The sequence below is a fragment of the Cherax quadricarinatus genome, chromosome 28, assembly GCF_038502225.1.
Source record: "Cherax quadricarinatus isolate ZL_2023a chromosome 28, ASM3850222v1, whole genome shotgun sequence".
Taxonomy (NCBI): Eukaryota; Metazoa; Arthropoda; class Malacostraca; order Decapoda; family Parastacidae; genus Cherax; species Cherax quadricarinatus.
Window position 1 is genome coordinate 4,326,284 of NC_091319.1, and position 15,000 is coordinate 4,341,283.

The window sequence follows — 15,000 nt, forward strand, 5'->3', positions numbered from 1 at the left end:
TGAGGAGAATACAAATGGACGAGGATCAGGTAAGCTTACAAGGGGATCTGGACAGGCTGTAAATCTGATCCGACAAATGGCTCCTGGAATTTAACCCCAACAAATGCAAAGTTTTGAAGCTTGGTGAAGGAAAAAGAAGACCGCAAAGGGAATGGAGTCTAAGAGGTCGAAGGCTGCAAAACTCACTCAAAGGATCTTGGGGTGAGCATCATACCAAGCACATCTGAGGCGCACATCAACCATATAACTGTTACAGCATATGGGCGCCTGCCAAACCTGAGAATAGCGTTTTGGCATCTAAGTAGGAGACATTCACGTCACTGTATACTGTGTACGTCAGACCCATATTAGAGTATGCAGAACCAGTATGGAACCCACACCTGGTTAAACACGTCAAGAAATTAAAGAGAGTACAAGGGTTTGCAACAAGACTAGTCCCGGAGCTGAGGGGTTTGTCCTACGAGAAGAGATTAAAGGATTTCAACTTGACAACACTGGAGGAGAGAAAGGATAGAGGGGATATGTTAACGACATAAAATAGTGAGAGGAATTGACAAAGTGGATAGGGACGGAATGTTTCAGAGATGTAACACAGCAACAAGGGGTCACAGCTGCTAGTTGAAAACTCAGATGAGTCACAGGGATGTTAGGAAGTATTTCTTCAGTCACAGAGTTGTCAGGAAGTGAAACAATCTGGAGGGTGATGTAGTGAAGGCAGGATCCATACATAGCTTTAAGAAGATGTACGATAAAGCTCATGGAGCAGAGAAAGAGTGGACTTAGTAGCGACCAGGGATGAGGCGGAACCAGGAGCTATGCATCGACCCCTGCAACCACAAATAGGTGAATACACAAACACACACACATACACACACACACACACACACACACACACACACACACACACACACACACACACACACACACACACACACACACACACACACACACACACACACACACACACACACACACACACACACACAGGGTGTACTCACCCTACTAGGTGAGTACACACACACACACACACACACACACACACACACACGACATGAACGACATGATGGAAGGAATAGACTCTGAAGTGTCCCTGTTCGCAGATGATGTGAAGTTGATGAGAAGAATTAAATCGGACGAGGATGAGGCAGGACTGCAAAGAGACCTGGACAGGCTGGACATGTGGTCCAGTAACTGGCTTCTCGAATTCAATCCAACCAAATGCAAAGTCATGAAGATTGGGGAGGGGCAAAGAAGACCGCAGACAGAGTATAGGCTAGGTGGACAAAGACTACAGACCTCACTCAGGGAGAAAGACCTTGGGGTGACCATAACACCGAGCACATCACCGGAGGCACACATCAACCAAATAACCGCTGCAGCATACGGGCGCCTGGCAAACCTGAGAATAGCGTTCCGATACCTTAATAAGGAATCGTTCAAGACACTGTACACTGTGTATGTTAGGCCCATACTGGAGTATGCAGCACCAGTCTGGAACCCACACCTGGTCAAGCACGTCAAGAAGTTAGAGAAAGTACAAAGGTTTGCAACAAGGCTAGTCCCAGAGCTCAAGGGAATGTCGTACGAGGAAAGGTTAAGGGAAATCGGACTGACGACACTGGAGGACAGAAGGGTCAGGGGAGACATGATAACGACATACAAGATACTGCGGGGAATAGACAAGGTGGACAGAGATAGGATGTTCCAGAGAGGGGACACAGGGACAAGGGGTCACAACTGGAAGCTGAAGACTCAGACGAGTCACAGGGACGTTAGGAAGTATTTCTTCAGTCATAGAGTTGTCAGCAAGTGGAATAGCCTAGCAAGTGAAGTAGTGGAGGCAGGAACCATACATAGTTTTAAGAAGAGGTATGACAAAGCTCAGGAAGCAGAGAGAGAGAGGATCCAGTAGCGATCAGTGAAGAGGCGGGGCCAGAAGCTGAGTCTCGACCCCTGCAACCACAATTAGGTGAGTACAATTAGGTGAGTACACACACACACACACATGCACACACACTCACACACACATGCACACACACACACACACACACACACACATACACACACACACATGCACACACACAAAATCACTGTTGACACACCTGTAATGCTTCGCCCTCACCTGTGCTCTATCAGAGCATTTGCCTTACACCTCTCCTCAAGCCCACTTGTGGGTTACTGTGGGAGCAGGTGGGCGGAAAAAAGGACCAAGTGACAGGTGGGAGGGAAGTAACAGGTGGAAGGGAAGTAACAGGTGGGAGGGAAGTAACAGGTGGGAGGAAAGTAACATGTAACAGGTGGGAGGAGGGAAGTAACAGGTGACAGGTGGATGGAAAGTAACAGGCAACAGATGGAAAGGAAGTAACAGGTGAGAGGGAAGTAACAGGTAACAGGTGGGAGAGAAGTAACAGGTAACAGGTGCGAGGGAAGTAACAGAGCGTCCTGTATGAGACTCTGGGTCAATGTTTACCTTCTTATCGTACGTCAGGCAAGGGTGCCGTGATGACGTCACCAGAGTAAACATTAATCTGGACCTTATTTACTGTGCTGTCAGGTCGACCTTGATGTTGTCATGCAGACCTTGATGCTGTCAGGTCGACCTTGATTATTCTTGATGCTATCATGCAGACCTTGATTCTGTCAGGTCGACCTTGACTTTTTATGCTATCATGCAGACCTTGATGCTGTCAGGTCGACCTTGATGTTGTCGTGCAGATCTTTATGCTGTCTGGTCGACCTTGATGCTTCCAAGTCGACTTTGATACTGCCAGGTAGACCTTGATGCTGCCATGTCGACCTTGATACTGACAGGTTGACCTTGATGCTGCTAGGTCGACTTTTTGACGCTGCCAAGTCGACTTTAATGCTGCCAGGTAGACCTTGAGACTGCCAGATCGATGTTGATGCTGCCAGGTTGACCTTGATGCTGCCAGGCCGACCTTCATGCTGCCAGGTAGACATTGAAACTGCCAAGTTGATCTTCATGCTGCCAGGTTAATCTTGATTCTGCCAAGTCGAACTTGAGGCTGCCAAGTCGACCTTGATTTTGCCAAGTCGACCTTGATGCTGCCAGGTTGACCTTGATGTTGTTAGGTCGACCTTGATGCTGCCAGGTCAACCTTGATGTTTAACCCTTTAACTTTGATTATATTATTATTATTATTATTATTATTATTATTATTATTATTATTATTATTATTATTATTATTATTATTATTATTATTATTATTATTGTTGTAATGATGATTTTCATATTTAATAATGATGACAGGTGTCCTTGAAGGCCATGTGTGTAGCGTTTAACAGGTGTGTGTAGCGTTCAACCCACGTGTGTAGCGTTTAACAGGTGTGTGTAGCGTTTAGCAGGTGTGATAACGTTTAACAGGTGTGTGTAGCGTTCAACCCACGTGTGTAGCGTTTAACAGGTGTGTGTAGCGTTTAGCAGGTGTGATAACGTTTAACAGGTGTATGTAGCTCCAGCCAGTGTGTGTAACACTGGCTGAGTTACATCGCAACTGGGAGAAAACTCACACAGCCAGACTCTCTCATGCCTCTGGTTGGCTCACACCACCACCACTACCACTAGCACAATCACCACCACCACTACCACTTGCACAATCGCCACCACCACTATTACTAGGACAAACACCACCACCACTACCCCCACCACCACTACCACCACCACTACCACCACTACCACCATTACCTCCACTACCACCACCACTACCACCACCAGAACCACCACCACCACCACCAACACCACCATCACCACCACCATCATCACCACCACCATCACCACCACCAGCCTCCCAGCAAGGCTCTGTTACCATGGTGATACTCTCCCTCTTCAAAATCCCTAGCGAGCCATGATGCTCGTGACAACATATGTTGGTAGTGGTGACAACAGCTGGTAGTAAGAACAACAACAGCTGGTAGTAAGAACAACAACAGCTGGTAGTAAGAACAACAACAGCTGGTATTAAGAACAATAACAGCTGGTAGTAAGAACAAAAATAGCTGGTAGTAAGAACAACAACAGCTGGTAGTAATAACAACAACAGCTGGTAGCAAGAACAACAACAGCTGGTAGTAAGAACAACAACAGCTGGCATTAAAAACAATAACAGCTGGTAGTAAGAACAAAAGCAGCTGGTAGTAAGAACAACAACAGCTGGTAGTAATAACAACAACAGCTGGTAAGAACAACAACAGCTGATAGTAAGAACAACAACAGCTGGTAGTAAGAACAACAACAGCTGGTAGTAAGAACAACAACAGCTGGCATTAAGAACAATAACAGCTGGTAGTAAGAACAAAAACAGCTGGTAGTAAGAACAACAACAGCTGGTAGTAATAACAACAACAGCTGGTAGTAAGAACAACAACAGCTGGTAGCAAGAACAACAACAACTGGTAGTAAGAACAACAGCTGGTATTAAGAACAATAACAGCTGGTAGTAAGAACAAAAACGGCTGGTAGTAAGAACAACAACAGCTGGTAGTAAGAACAACAACAGCTGGTAGTAAGAACAACAACAGCTGGTATTAAGAACAATAACAGCCGGTAGTAAGAACAAAAACAGCTGGTAGTAAGAAAACCAACAGCTGGTATGAAGAACAATAACAGCTGGTAGTAAGAACAAAAACAGCTGGTAGTAAGAACAACAACAGCTGGTAGTAAGAACAACAACAGCTGGTATTAAGAACAATAACAGCCGGTAGTAAGAACAACAACAGCTGGTAGTAAGAACAACAACAGCTGGTAGTAAGAACAACAACAGCTGGTAGTAAGAACAACATCAGCTGGCAGTAAGAACAACAACAGCTGGTATGAAGAACAACAACAGCTGGTAGTAAGAACAACAACAGCTGGTAGTAAGAACAACAACAGCTGATATTAAGAACAACAACAGCTGGTAGTAAGAACAACAACAGCTGGTAGTAAGAACAATAACAGCTGGTAGTAGGAACAACAACAGCTGATAGTAAGAACAACAACAGCTGGTAGTAAGAACAACAACAGATGGCAGTAAGAACAACAACAGCTGGTAGTAAGAACAACAACAGCTGGTAGTAAGAACAATAACAGCTGGTAGTAAGAACAATAACAGCTGGTAGTATGAACAACAGCTTGTAGTAAGAACAACAACAGCTGGTAGTAAAAACAACAACAGCTGGTAGCAAGAACAACAACAGCTGGTAGTAAGAACAACAACAGCTGGTAGTAAGAACAATAACAGCTGGTAGTAAGAACAACAACAGCTAGTAGTAAGAACAACAACAGCTGGTAGTAAGAACAACAACAGCTGGTAGTAAGAACAAAAACAGCTGGTAGTAAGAAAAATAACAGCTGGTAGTAAGAACAACAACAGCTGGTAGTAAGAACAACAACAGATAGTAGTAAGAACAACAACAGCTGGTAGTAAGAACAACAACAACTGGTAGCACGAACAACAACAGCTGGTAGTAAGAACAACAACAGCTGGTAGTAAGAACAACAGCAGCTGGTAGTAAGAACAACAACAGCTGGTAGTAAGAACAACAACAGATGGTAGTAAGAACAACAACAGCTGGTAGTAAGAACAACAACAGCTGGTAGTAAGAACAACAACAGCTGGTAGTAAGAACAACAACAGCTGGTAGTAAGAACAACAACAGCTGGTAGTAAGAACAACAACAGCTGGTAGTAAGAACAACAACAGCTGGTAGTAAGAACAACAACAGCTGGTAGTAAGAACAACAACAGCTGGTAGTAAGAACAACAACAGCTGGTAGTAAGAACAACAACAGCTGGTAGTAAGAACAACAACAGCTGGTAGCAAGAACAACAACAGCTGGTAGTAAGAACAACAACAGCTGGTAGTAAGAACAACAACAGCTGGTAGCAAGAACAACAACAGCTGGTAGTAAGAACAACAACAGCTGGTAGTAAGAACAACAACAGCTGGTAGTAAGAACAACAACAGCTGGTAGTAAGAACAACAACAGCTGGTAGTAAGAACAACAGCTGGTTTTGTCCTATAAACTCCTTATCTACTCCACAAAATTAAAAAAAATAACAATAAATTTACATCAAACTCCTAAAATAAATTGTTTTTGTTTATAGAAAAAAATATCAGAATTACCCATTTATTACGATAAATTTATAATAATAAAAATAAATTTTCTAGTGTCATTAACGAGCCTAGAGGTCAGTTTTTCAGTGTGCTTAACGAGCTTAAAGGTTAATTATCTTGTGTGATTAACGAGCCTGAAGGCTTTCTAGTCTAATTAATGAGCCTAAAGGTCAGTTTTTCAGTGTGCTTAACGAGCTTAAAGGTTAATTATCTTGTGTGATTAACGAGCCTGAAGGCTTTCTAGTCTAATTAATGAGCCTAAAGGTCAGTTTTTCAGTGTGCTTAACGAGCTTAAAGGTTAATTATCTTGTGTGATTAACGAGCCTGAAGGCTTTCTAGTCTAATTAATGAGCCTAAAGGTCAGTTTTTCAGTGTGCTTAACGAGCTTAAAGGTTAATTATCTTGTGTGATTAACGAGCCTGAAGGCTTTCTAGTCTAATTAATGAGCCTAAAGGTCAGTTTTTCAGTGTGCTTAACGAGCTTAAAGGTTAATTATCTTGTGTGATTAACGAGCCTGAAGGCTTTCTAGTCTAATTAATGAGCCTAAAGGTCAGTTTTTCAGTGTGCTTAACGAGCTTAAAGGTTAATTATCTTGTGTGATTAACGAGCCTGAAGGCTTTCTAGTCTAATTAATGAGCCTAAAGGTCAGTTTTTCAGTGTGCTTAACGAGCTTAAAGGTTAATTATCTTGTGTGATTAACGAGCCTGAAGGCTTTCTAGTCTAATTAATGAGCCTAAAGGTCAGTTTTTCAGTGTGCTTAACGAGCTTAAAGGTTAATTATCTTGTGTGATTAACGAGCCTGAAGGCTTTCTAGTCTAATTAATGAGCCTAAAGGTCAGTTTTTCAGTGTGCTTAACGAGCTTAAAGGTTAATTATCTTGTGTGATTAACGAGCCTGAAGGCTTTCTAGTCTAATTAATGAGCCTAAAGGTCAGTTTTTCAGTGTGCTTAACGAGCTTAAAGGTTAATTATCTTGTGTGATTAACGAGCCTGAAGGCTTTCTAGTCTAATTAATGAGCCTAAAGGTCAGTTTTTCAGTGTGCTTAACGAGCTTAAAGGTTAATTATCTTGTGTGATTAACGAGCCTGAAGGCTTTCTAGTCTAATTAATGAGCCTAAAGGTCAGTTTTTCAGTGTGCTTAACGAGCTTAAAGGTTAATTATCTTGTGTGATTAACGAGCCTGAAGGCTTTCTAGTCTAATTAATGAGCCTAAAGGTCAGTTTTTCAGTGTGCTTAACGAGCTTAAAGGTTAATTATCTTGTGTGATTAACGAGCCTGAAGGCTTTCTAGTCTAATTAATGAGCCTAAAGGTCAGTTTTTCAGTGTGCTTAACGAGCTTAAAGGTTAATTATCTTGTGTGATTAACGAGCCTGAAGGCTTTCTAGTCTAATTAATGAGCCTAAAGGTCAGTTTTTCAGTGTGCTTAACGAGCTTAAAGGTTAATTATCTTGTGTGTTTAACGAGCCTGAAGGCTTTCTAGTCTAATTAATGAGCCTAAAGGTCAGTTTTTCAGTGTGCTTAACGAGCTTAAAGGTTAATTATCTTGTGTGATTAACGAGCCTGAAGGCTTTCTAGTCTAATTAATGAGCCTAAAGGTCAGTTTTTCAGTGTGTTTAACGAGCTTCAAGGTTAATTATCTTGTGTGATTAACGAGCCTGAAGGCTTTCTAGTCTAATTAATGAGCCTAAAGGTCAGTTTTTCAGTGTGCTTAACGAGCTTAAAGGTTAATTATCTTGTGTGATTAACGAGCCTGAAAGCTTTCTAGTCTAATTAACGAGCCTAGAGGTCAGTTTGTCAGTGTGCTTAACGAGCTTAAAGGTTAATTATCTAGTGTGATTAACGAGCCTGAAAGCTTTCTAGTCTAATTAACGAGCCTAGAGGTCAGTTTGTCAGTGTGCTTAACGAGCTTAAAGGTTAATTATCTAGTGTGATTAACGAGCCTGAAAGCTTTCTAGTCTAATTAACGAGCCTAGAGGTCAGTTTGTCAGTGTGCTTAACGAGCTTACAGGTTAATTATCTAGTGTGATTAACGAGCCTGAAGGCTTTCTAGTCTAATTAACGAGCCTAGAGGTCAGTTTGTCAGTGTGCTTAACGAGCTTACAGGTTAATTATCTAGTGTGATTAACGAGCCTGAAAGCTTTCTAGTCTAATTAACGAGCCTAGAGGTCAGTTTGTCAGTGTGCTTAACGAGCTTACAGGTTAATTATCTAGTGTGATTAACGAGCCTGAAGGCTTTCTAGTCTAATTAACGAGCCAGTTTTCTAGCATGCTTAAACCAACTTACAGGTCAATCAATTTTAGGTTATCGTCCGCAGGTTAGTTTCCTAGTGTGCTTAACAAGTTTACAATGAGGGTAATTAGTGGAACAACAGGTGATGGTACGTGGCGCTAATGAGACATGTAGATTATCCACATTGTTAACCACTGTGTTGACGAATTGCCTAATTAATGGCCGCGAGACATACGTTAAACACTAGCAGTGTTGTTGCCGTGTTCACCTGGGGTCATTAAAGGTCAGTTATTAACCCTGGGATTTAAAGGCTCAGAAGTACACGAGGGTCATTAAGCCTACAGGTCACCTGTACACCAACGGGCAAGAATACTTTAGTATACAACGCAGTTCTCAGCATATATACACACACTGGGAGAGAAAGACCTGTGGGTGTAGTCCCCTGGTGTGTTTGTGTATATATTCTCAGTGTATATACTCTTAATGTGTATACTCTCAGCGTATATACTCTCAGTGTACATACTCTCAGTGTATATACTCGTATGTATATATTCTCAGTGTATATATTCAGTGTACATACTCTCAGTGTATATACTCTCACTGTACATACTCTCAGTATATATACTCTCAGTGTATATACTCTCAGTGTATATACTCTGAGTATATATACTCTCAGCGTATATACTCTCAGTGTATATACTCTTAGTGTATATACTCTCATTGTATATACTTTCAGTGTATATACTCTCAGTATATATACTGTCAGTGTATATACTATTAGTGCATATACTCTCAGTGTACATACTCTCAGTGTATATACTATTAGTGCATATACTCTCAGTGTATATACTTTCAGTGTATATACTCTCAGTGTATATACTCTCAGTGTATATACTCTCAGTGTATATACTATTAGTGCATATACTCTCAGTGTACATACTCTCAGTGTATATACTATTAGTGCATATACTCTCAGTGTATATACTTTTGGTGTATATACTCTCAGTGTATATACTCTCAGTGTATATACTCACAGTGTATATATTCTCAGTGTATATACTCTCACTGTACATACTCTCAGTATATATATATACTCTCAGTGTACATACTCTCAGTATATATACTCTCAGTGTATATACTTTTGGTGTATATACTCTCAGTGTATATACTCTCAGTGTATATACTCACAGTGTATATATTCTCAGTGTATATACTCTCAGTGTATATACTCTCAGTGTATATGTCTGTTACAGGAAAGACATTTTAAAAGGCGATCTAATTATTTTACATGTGTTTTCGTGGAAATTATTTAATACCGTAGCTTAACAAACAAGAAAGCTGAACTGACACAGTATATGTCTCGGTAAGTTCTAAACTCAGTGAACTTGCTCGCTAACTTTAAAAGTTTTAATTTTAAGCATATATTCTTGCAGTGTCGTCATGATTCAGGTTTAAGTTTTCAGTTTGTGATGAAAAATGGTAAATGTATTCGGAGTTAGGCTAGTGAGTTAGACAACAGTGAATGCGTCGGTATTGTGTTAGTCTCTCAGTTCAGAAAAATCTCTCACATGCGGTGATTATCTGTAAGTCCACGAGAGAACTATATCTTGCCTGCGTTGAGTGCGTCCACTCCTTCAGAAACACCTGTCACATGTGTTTAGCGCGTCTACGCTCTGTGAAACGTTCCAGGTATGTGGTGAGTGCATCAAGGAGGCTCTCAAGGAACGTTTCGCACATGCGTTGAGTGCTTTCACCCCCTCCTCCTCCATCAGGAACACCTGTCACACGTGCTGAGAACCACGACTCCCTCAAGAGTAACTCTCACACGGACTCGATGCTAGCGTAAACAGGACTCATGAGACCCTTTCAAGGAGAGGGTCCACAATGTGAGGGAAAAAGCAATGTTCCTCCTAACGCACCTTGAATGCCCGTGAAGACAATCGCTTTCTGAGACGAACAATCATGTCTGGCTATGAGGACAGTGGCTCCGTGTACATCAACGAGGAAGACTATGCCGAAGAGGGTTACTTCGACGAGGTCACAGCTGAGAGGAGGAGGAGAAGAAGAGAGGATGCTGGGGACGTCACGGACTCTCCAGCATCCTCCCATCCACCGGGATCTGCAATGAGATGCAGGACCCGCCAGCAAGGCTGGAGCTTCCACTCTCTCTACCATCGTCTGATGAGGACCTTCCACAGGGCCTGGAAGGAAGTGAGGTTCAGTGGTGAGTAGATGTTTTATTTGTTCTGCAGCCTCTGACATCTCTTCTGGCTTCTGACATCTCTCCTGGCTTATGACATCTCTCCTGGCTTCTGACATCTCTCCTGGCTTCTGACGTCACTTCTGGCTTCTGGCATCTCTCCTGGCTTCTGACATATCTTCTAGCGTCTAGCCTCTGATATCTCTTCTAGCCTCTGATATCTCTTCTAGCCTCTGACATCTCTTCTAGCACCTGACATCTCTCCTGGCTTCTAATATCTCTTCTAGCTTCTGACATCTCTCCTAGCTTCTGACATCTCTCCTGGCTTCTGAATCTGTCTGGCTTCTGACATCTCTTCTGGTTTCTGACATCTCTTCTGGATTCTGACATCTCTTCTGGTGTCTGACATCTCTTCTGGTGTCTGATATCTCTTCTGGATTCTGATATTTCTTCTGGATTCTGACATATCTTCTAGCGTCCAATCTCTGATGCGTCTTCTAGCCTCTGACATCTCTTCTAAACTCTGACATCTCTTCTAGCCTCTGACATCTTTTCTAAACTCTGACATCTCTTCTGGCCTCTAACGTAAAATTACACCTATGTGAATATATTCTTACACACCCACAAGCCACCGGCAGTACTCTATTTGTTGTATACACGAGTGTAATGACAAGAGTACACAAGAGTGTAATGACTGACTCACTAAACTGTTGGTGTTTGTCATCAGCACAGATTTGGTGTTAATTACGGAAGTGATTTGGAACACATATGGATGTTAATGCCGACAGTTCAGGTAATTGTCCTGGTAATTAGGGAAAATCTGACGCTCTGCTAGGTGGCCGTGTCCCTAGTGACCGTCACTACTAGGTGACTAGGCTTGCTAGGGGAAAGCTCTGCTAGGCTACCATAGCTTTCATTACATAACACAGTACAGTGAGGGGTACTGAGTTTACACAGTAGTCTGAAGAAGCCAAGTGTTAACTACAGAACCTTAGTACTGTGATGAGCGTTCACAACGAACACACAATACCCTGACTGCAACAATTCACAACTAATCCATAATACCCTGACTGCAACAATTCACAACTAATCCATAATACCCTGACTGCAACAATTCACAACTAATCCATAATACCCTGACTGCAACAATTCACAACTAATCCATAATACCCTGACTGCAACAATTCACAACTAATCCATAATACCCTGACTGCAACAATTCACAACTAATCCATAATACCCTGACTGCAACAATTCACAACTAATCCATAATACCCTGGCTGCAACAATTCACAACTAATCCATAATACCCTGGCTGCAACAATTCACAACTAATCCACAATACCCTGACTGCAACAATTCACAACTAACCCACAATACCCTGACTGCAACAATTCACAACTAATCCACAATATCCTGACTGCAACAATTCAAAACTAATCCACAATATCCTGGCTGCAACAATTCACAACTAATCCACAATACCCTGGCTGCAACAATTCACAACGAACCCCCAATACCTTGGCTGCAACAATTCACAACTAATCCACAATACCCTGGCTGCAACAATTCACAACTAATCCACAATACCCTGGCTGCAACAATTCACAACTAATCCACAATACCCTGACTGCAACAATTCACAACTAATTCACAATACCCTGACTGCAACAATTCACAACTAACCCACAATATCCTGGCTGCAACACTTCACAACTAACCCACAATACCCTGACTGCAACAATTCACAACTAACCCACAATACCCTGGCTGCAACACTTCACAACTAACCCACAATACCCTGACTGCAACAATTCACAACTAACCCACAATACCCTGACTGCAACAATTCACAACTAACCCACAATACCCTGACTGCAACAATTCACAACTAACCCACAATACCCTGACTGCAACAATTCACAACTAACCCACAATACCCTGACTGCAACAATTCACAACGAACCCACAATACCCTGACTGCAACACTTCACAACTAACCCACAATACCCTGACTGCAACAATTCACAACTAACCCACAATACCCTGGCTGCAACACTTCACAACTAACCCACAATACCCTGACTGCAACAATTCACAACTAACCCACAATATCCTGGCTGCAACACTTCACAACTAACCCACAATACCCTGACTGCAACAATTCACAACTAACCCACAATACCCTGGCTGCAACACTTCACAACTAACCCACAATACCCTGACTGCAACAATTCACAACTAACCCACAATACCCTGACTGCAACAATTCACAACTAACCCACAATATCCTGGCTGCAACACTTCACAACTAACCCACAATACCCTGACTGCAACAATTCACAACTAACCCACAATACCCTGGCTGCAACAATTCACACCTAATCCACTATGTGTAGGCAACTTTAAGCTACGTTTCGGCCGTCCTGGACCAATATTTATAGTTATAACACACGACGGACCGAAACGTTGCTTGACGTTTCCTCTTCGAAGTGCGGAATTGTTGTGAATTGTTGCAGACATGGTATTGTGGGTTAGGTGGTGACATCTGCACTATCCTCACCATCATGATCACTATCCTCACCATCTTGATCACTATCCTCACCATCTTGATCACTATCCTCACCATCTTGATCACTATCCTCACCATCTTATTCACTATCCTCACCATCTTGATCACTATCCTCACCATCTTGATCACTATCCTCACCATCATGATCACTATCCTCACCATCTTGATCACTATCCTCACCATCATGATCACTATCCTCACCATCATGATCACTATCCTCACCATCTTGATCACTATCCTCACCATCTTGATCACTATCCTCACCATCTTGATCACTATCCTCACCATCTTGATCACTATCCTCACCATCATGATCACTATCCTCACCATCGTGATCACTATCCTCACCATCATGATCACTATCCTCACCATCTTGATCACTATCCTCACCATCATGATCACTATCCTCACCATCATGATCACTATCCTCACCATCTTGATCACTATCCTCACCATCTTGATCACTATCCTCACCATCATGATCACTATCCTCACCATCTTGATCACTATCCTCACCATCTTATTCACTATCCTCACCATCTTGATCACTATCCTCACCATCTTGATCACTATCCTCACCATCATGATCACTATCCTCACCATCTTGATCACTATCCTCACCATCTTGATCACTATCCTCACCATCTTGATCACTATCCTCACCATCTTATTCACTATCCTCACCATCTTGATCACTATCCTCACCATCTTGATCACTATCCTCACCATCATGATCACTATCCTCACCATCTTGATCACTATCCTCACCATCATGATCACTATCCTCACCATCTTGATCACTATCCTCACCATCATGATCACTATCCTCACCATCATGATCACTATCCTCACCATCTTGATCACTATCCTCACCATCTTGATCACTATCCTCACCATCTTGATCACTATCCTCACCATCTTATTCACTATCCTCACCATCTTGATCACTATCCTCACCATCTTGATCACTATCCTCACATCTTGATCACTATCCTCACCATCTTATTCACTATCCTCACCATCTTGATCACTATCCTCACCATCTTGATCACTATCCTCACCATCTTGTTCACTATCCTCACCATCATGATCACTATCCTCACCATCATGATCACTATCCTCACCATCTTGATCACTATCCTCACCATCTTATTCACTATCCTCACCATCATGATCACTATCCTCACCATCTTGATCACTATCCTCACCATCTTGATCACTATCCTCACCATCTTGTTCACTATCCTCACCATCATGATCACTATCCTCACCATCTTGTTCACTATCCTCACCATCTTGATCACTATCCTCACCATCATGATCACTATCCTCACCATCTTGTTCACTATCCTCACCATCTTGATCACTATCCTCACCATCATGATCACTATCCTCACCATCTTGATCACTATCCTCACCATCTTGTTCACTATCCTCACCATCATGATCACTATCCTCACCATCTTGATCACTATCCTCACCATCTTGATCACTATCCTCACCATCTTGATCACTGTCCTCACCATCTTGATCACTATCCTCACCATCATGATCACTATCCTCACCATCTTGATCACTATCCTCACCATCTTGTTCACTATCCTCACCATCATGATCACTATCCTCACCATCTTGATCACTATCCTCACCATCTTGTTCACTATCCTCACCATCTTGATCACTATCCTCACCATCTTGTTCACTATCCTCACCATCATGATCACTATCCTCACCATCTTGATCACTATCCTCACCATCTTGATCACTGTCCTCACCATCTTGATCACTATCCTCACCATCTTGATCACTATCCTCACCATCTTGATCACTATCCTCCCCATTTTTTATTAACACATCGACAGTCTCCCACCAAGGCAGGGTGA

The 15,000-nt window shown here is 42.2% G+C and overlaps 1 protein-coding gene across 4 annotated transcripts in view; it reads left to right on the plus strand.

The window, feature by feature from the left end:
• LOC128693234 (calsenilin) overlaps window positions 1-15,000 on the plus strand; it is a 317,652-nt gene that overhangs the window by 155,347 nt on the left and 147,305 nt on the right. For 2 of the 4 annotated variants that reach the window (XM_070089330.1, XM_070089328.1), the window contains exon 2: window positions 10,118-10,569. The exons of 1 other annotated variant lie outside the window; for it this stretch is intronic. In XM_070089330.1, the coding sequence (XP_069945431.1) occupies window positions 10,308-10,569 (262 nt within the window). In that variant the 5' untranslated portion in view covers window positions 10,118-10,307. Of the gene's footprint in view, window positions 1-9,778; window positions 10,570-15,000 lie in introns of all 4 variants that reach the window. One more of the 4 variants, XM_070089329.1, reaches the window with a different exon arrangement.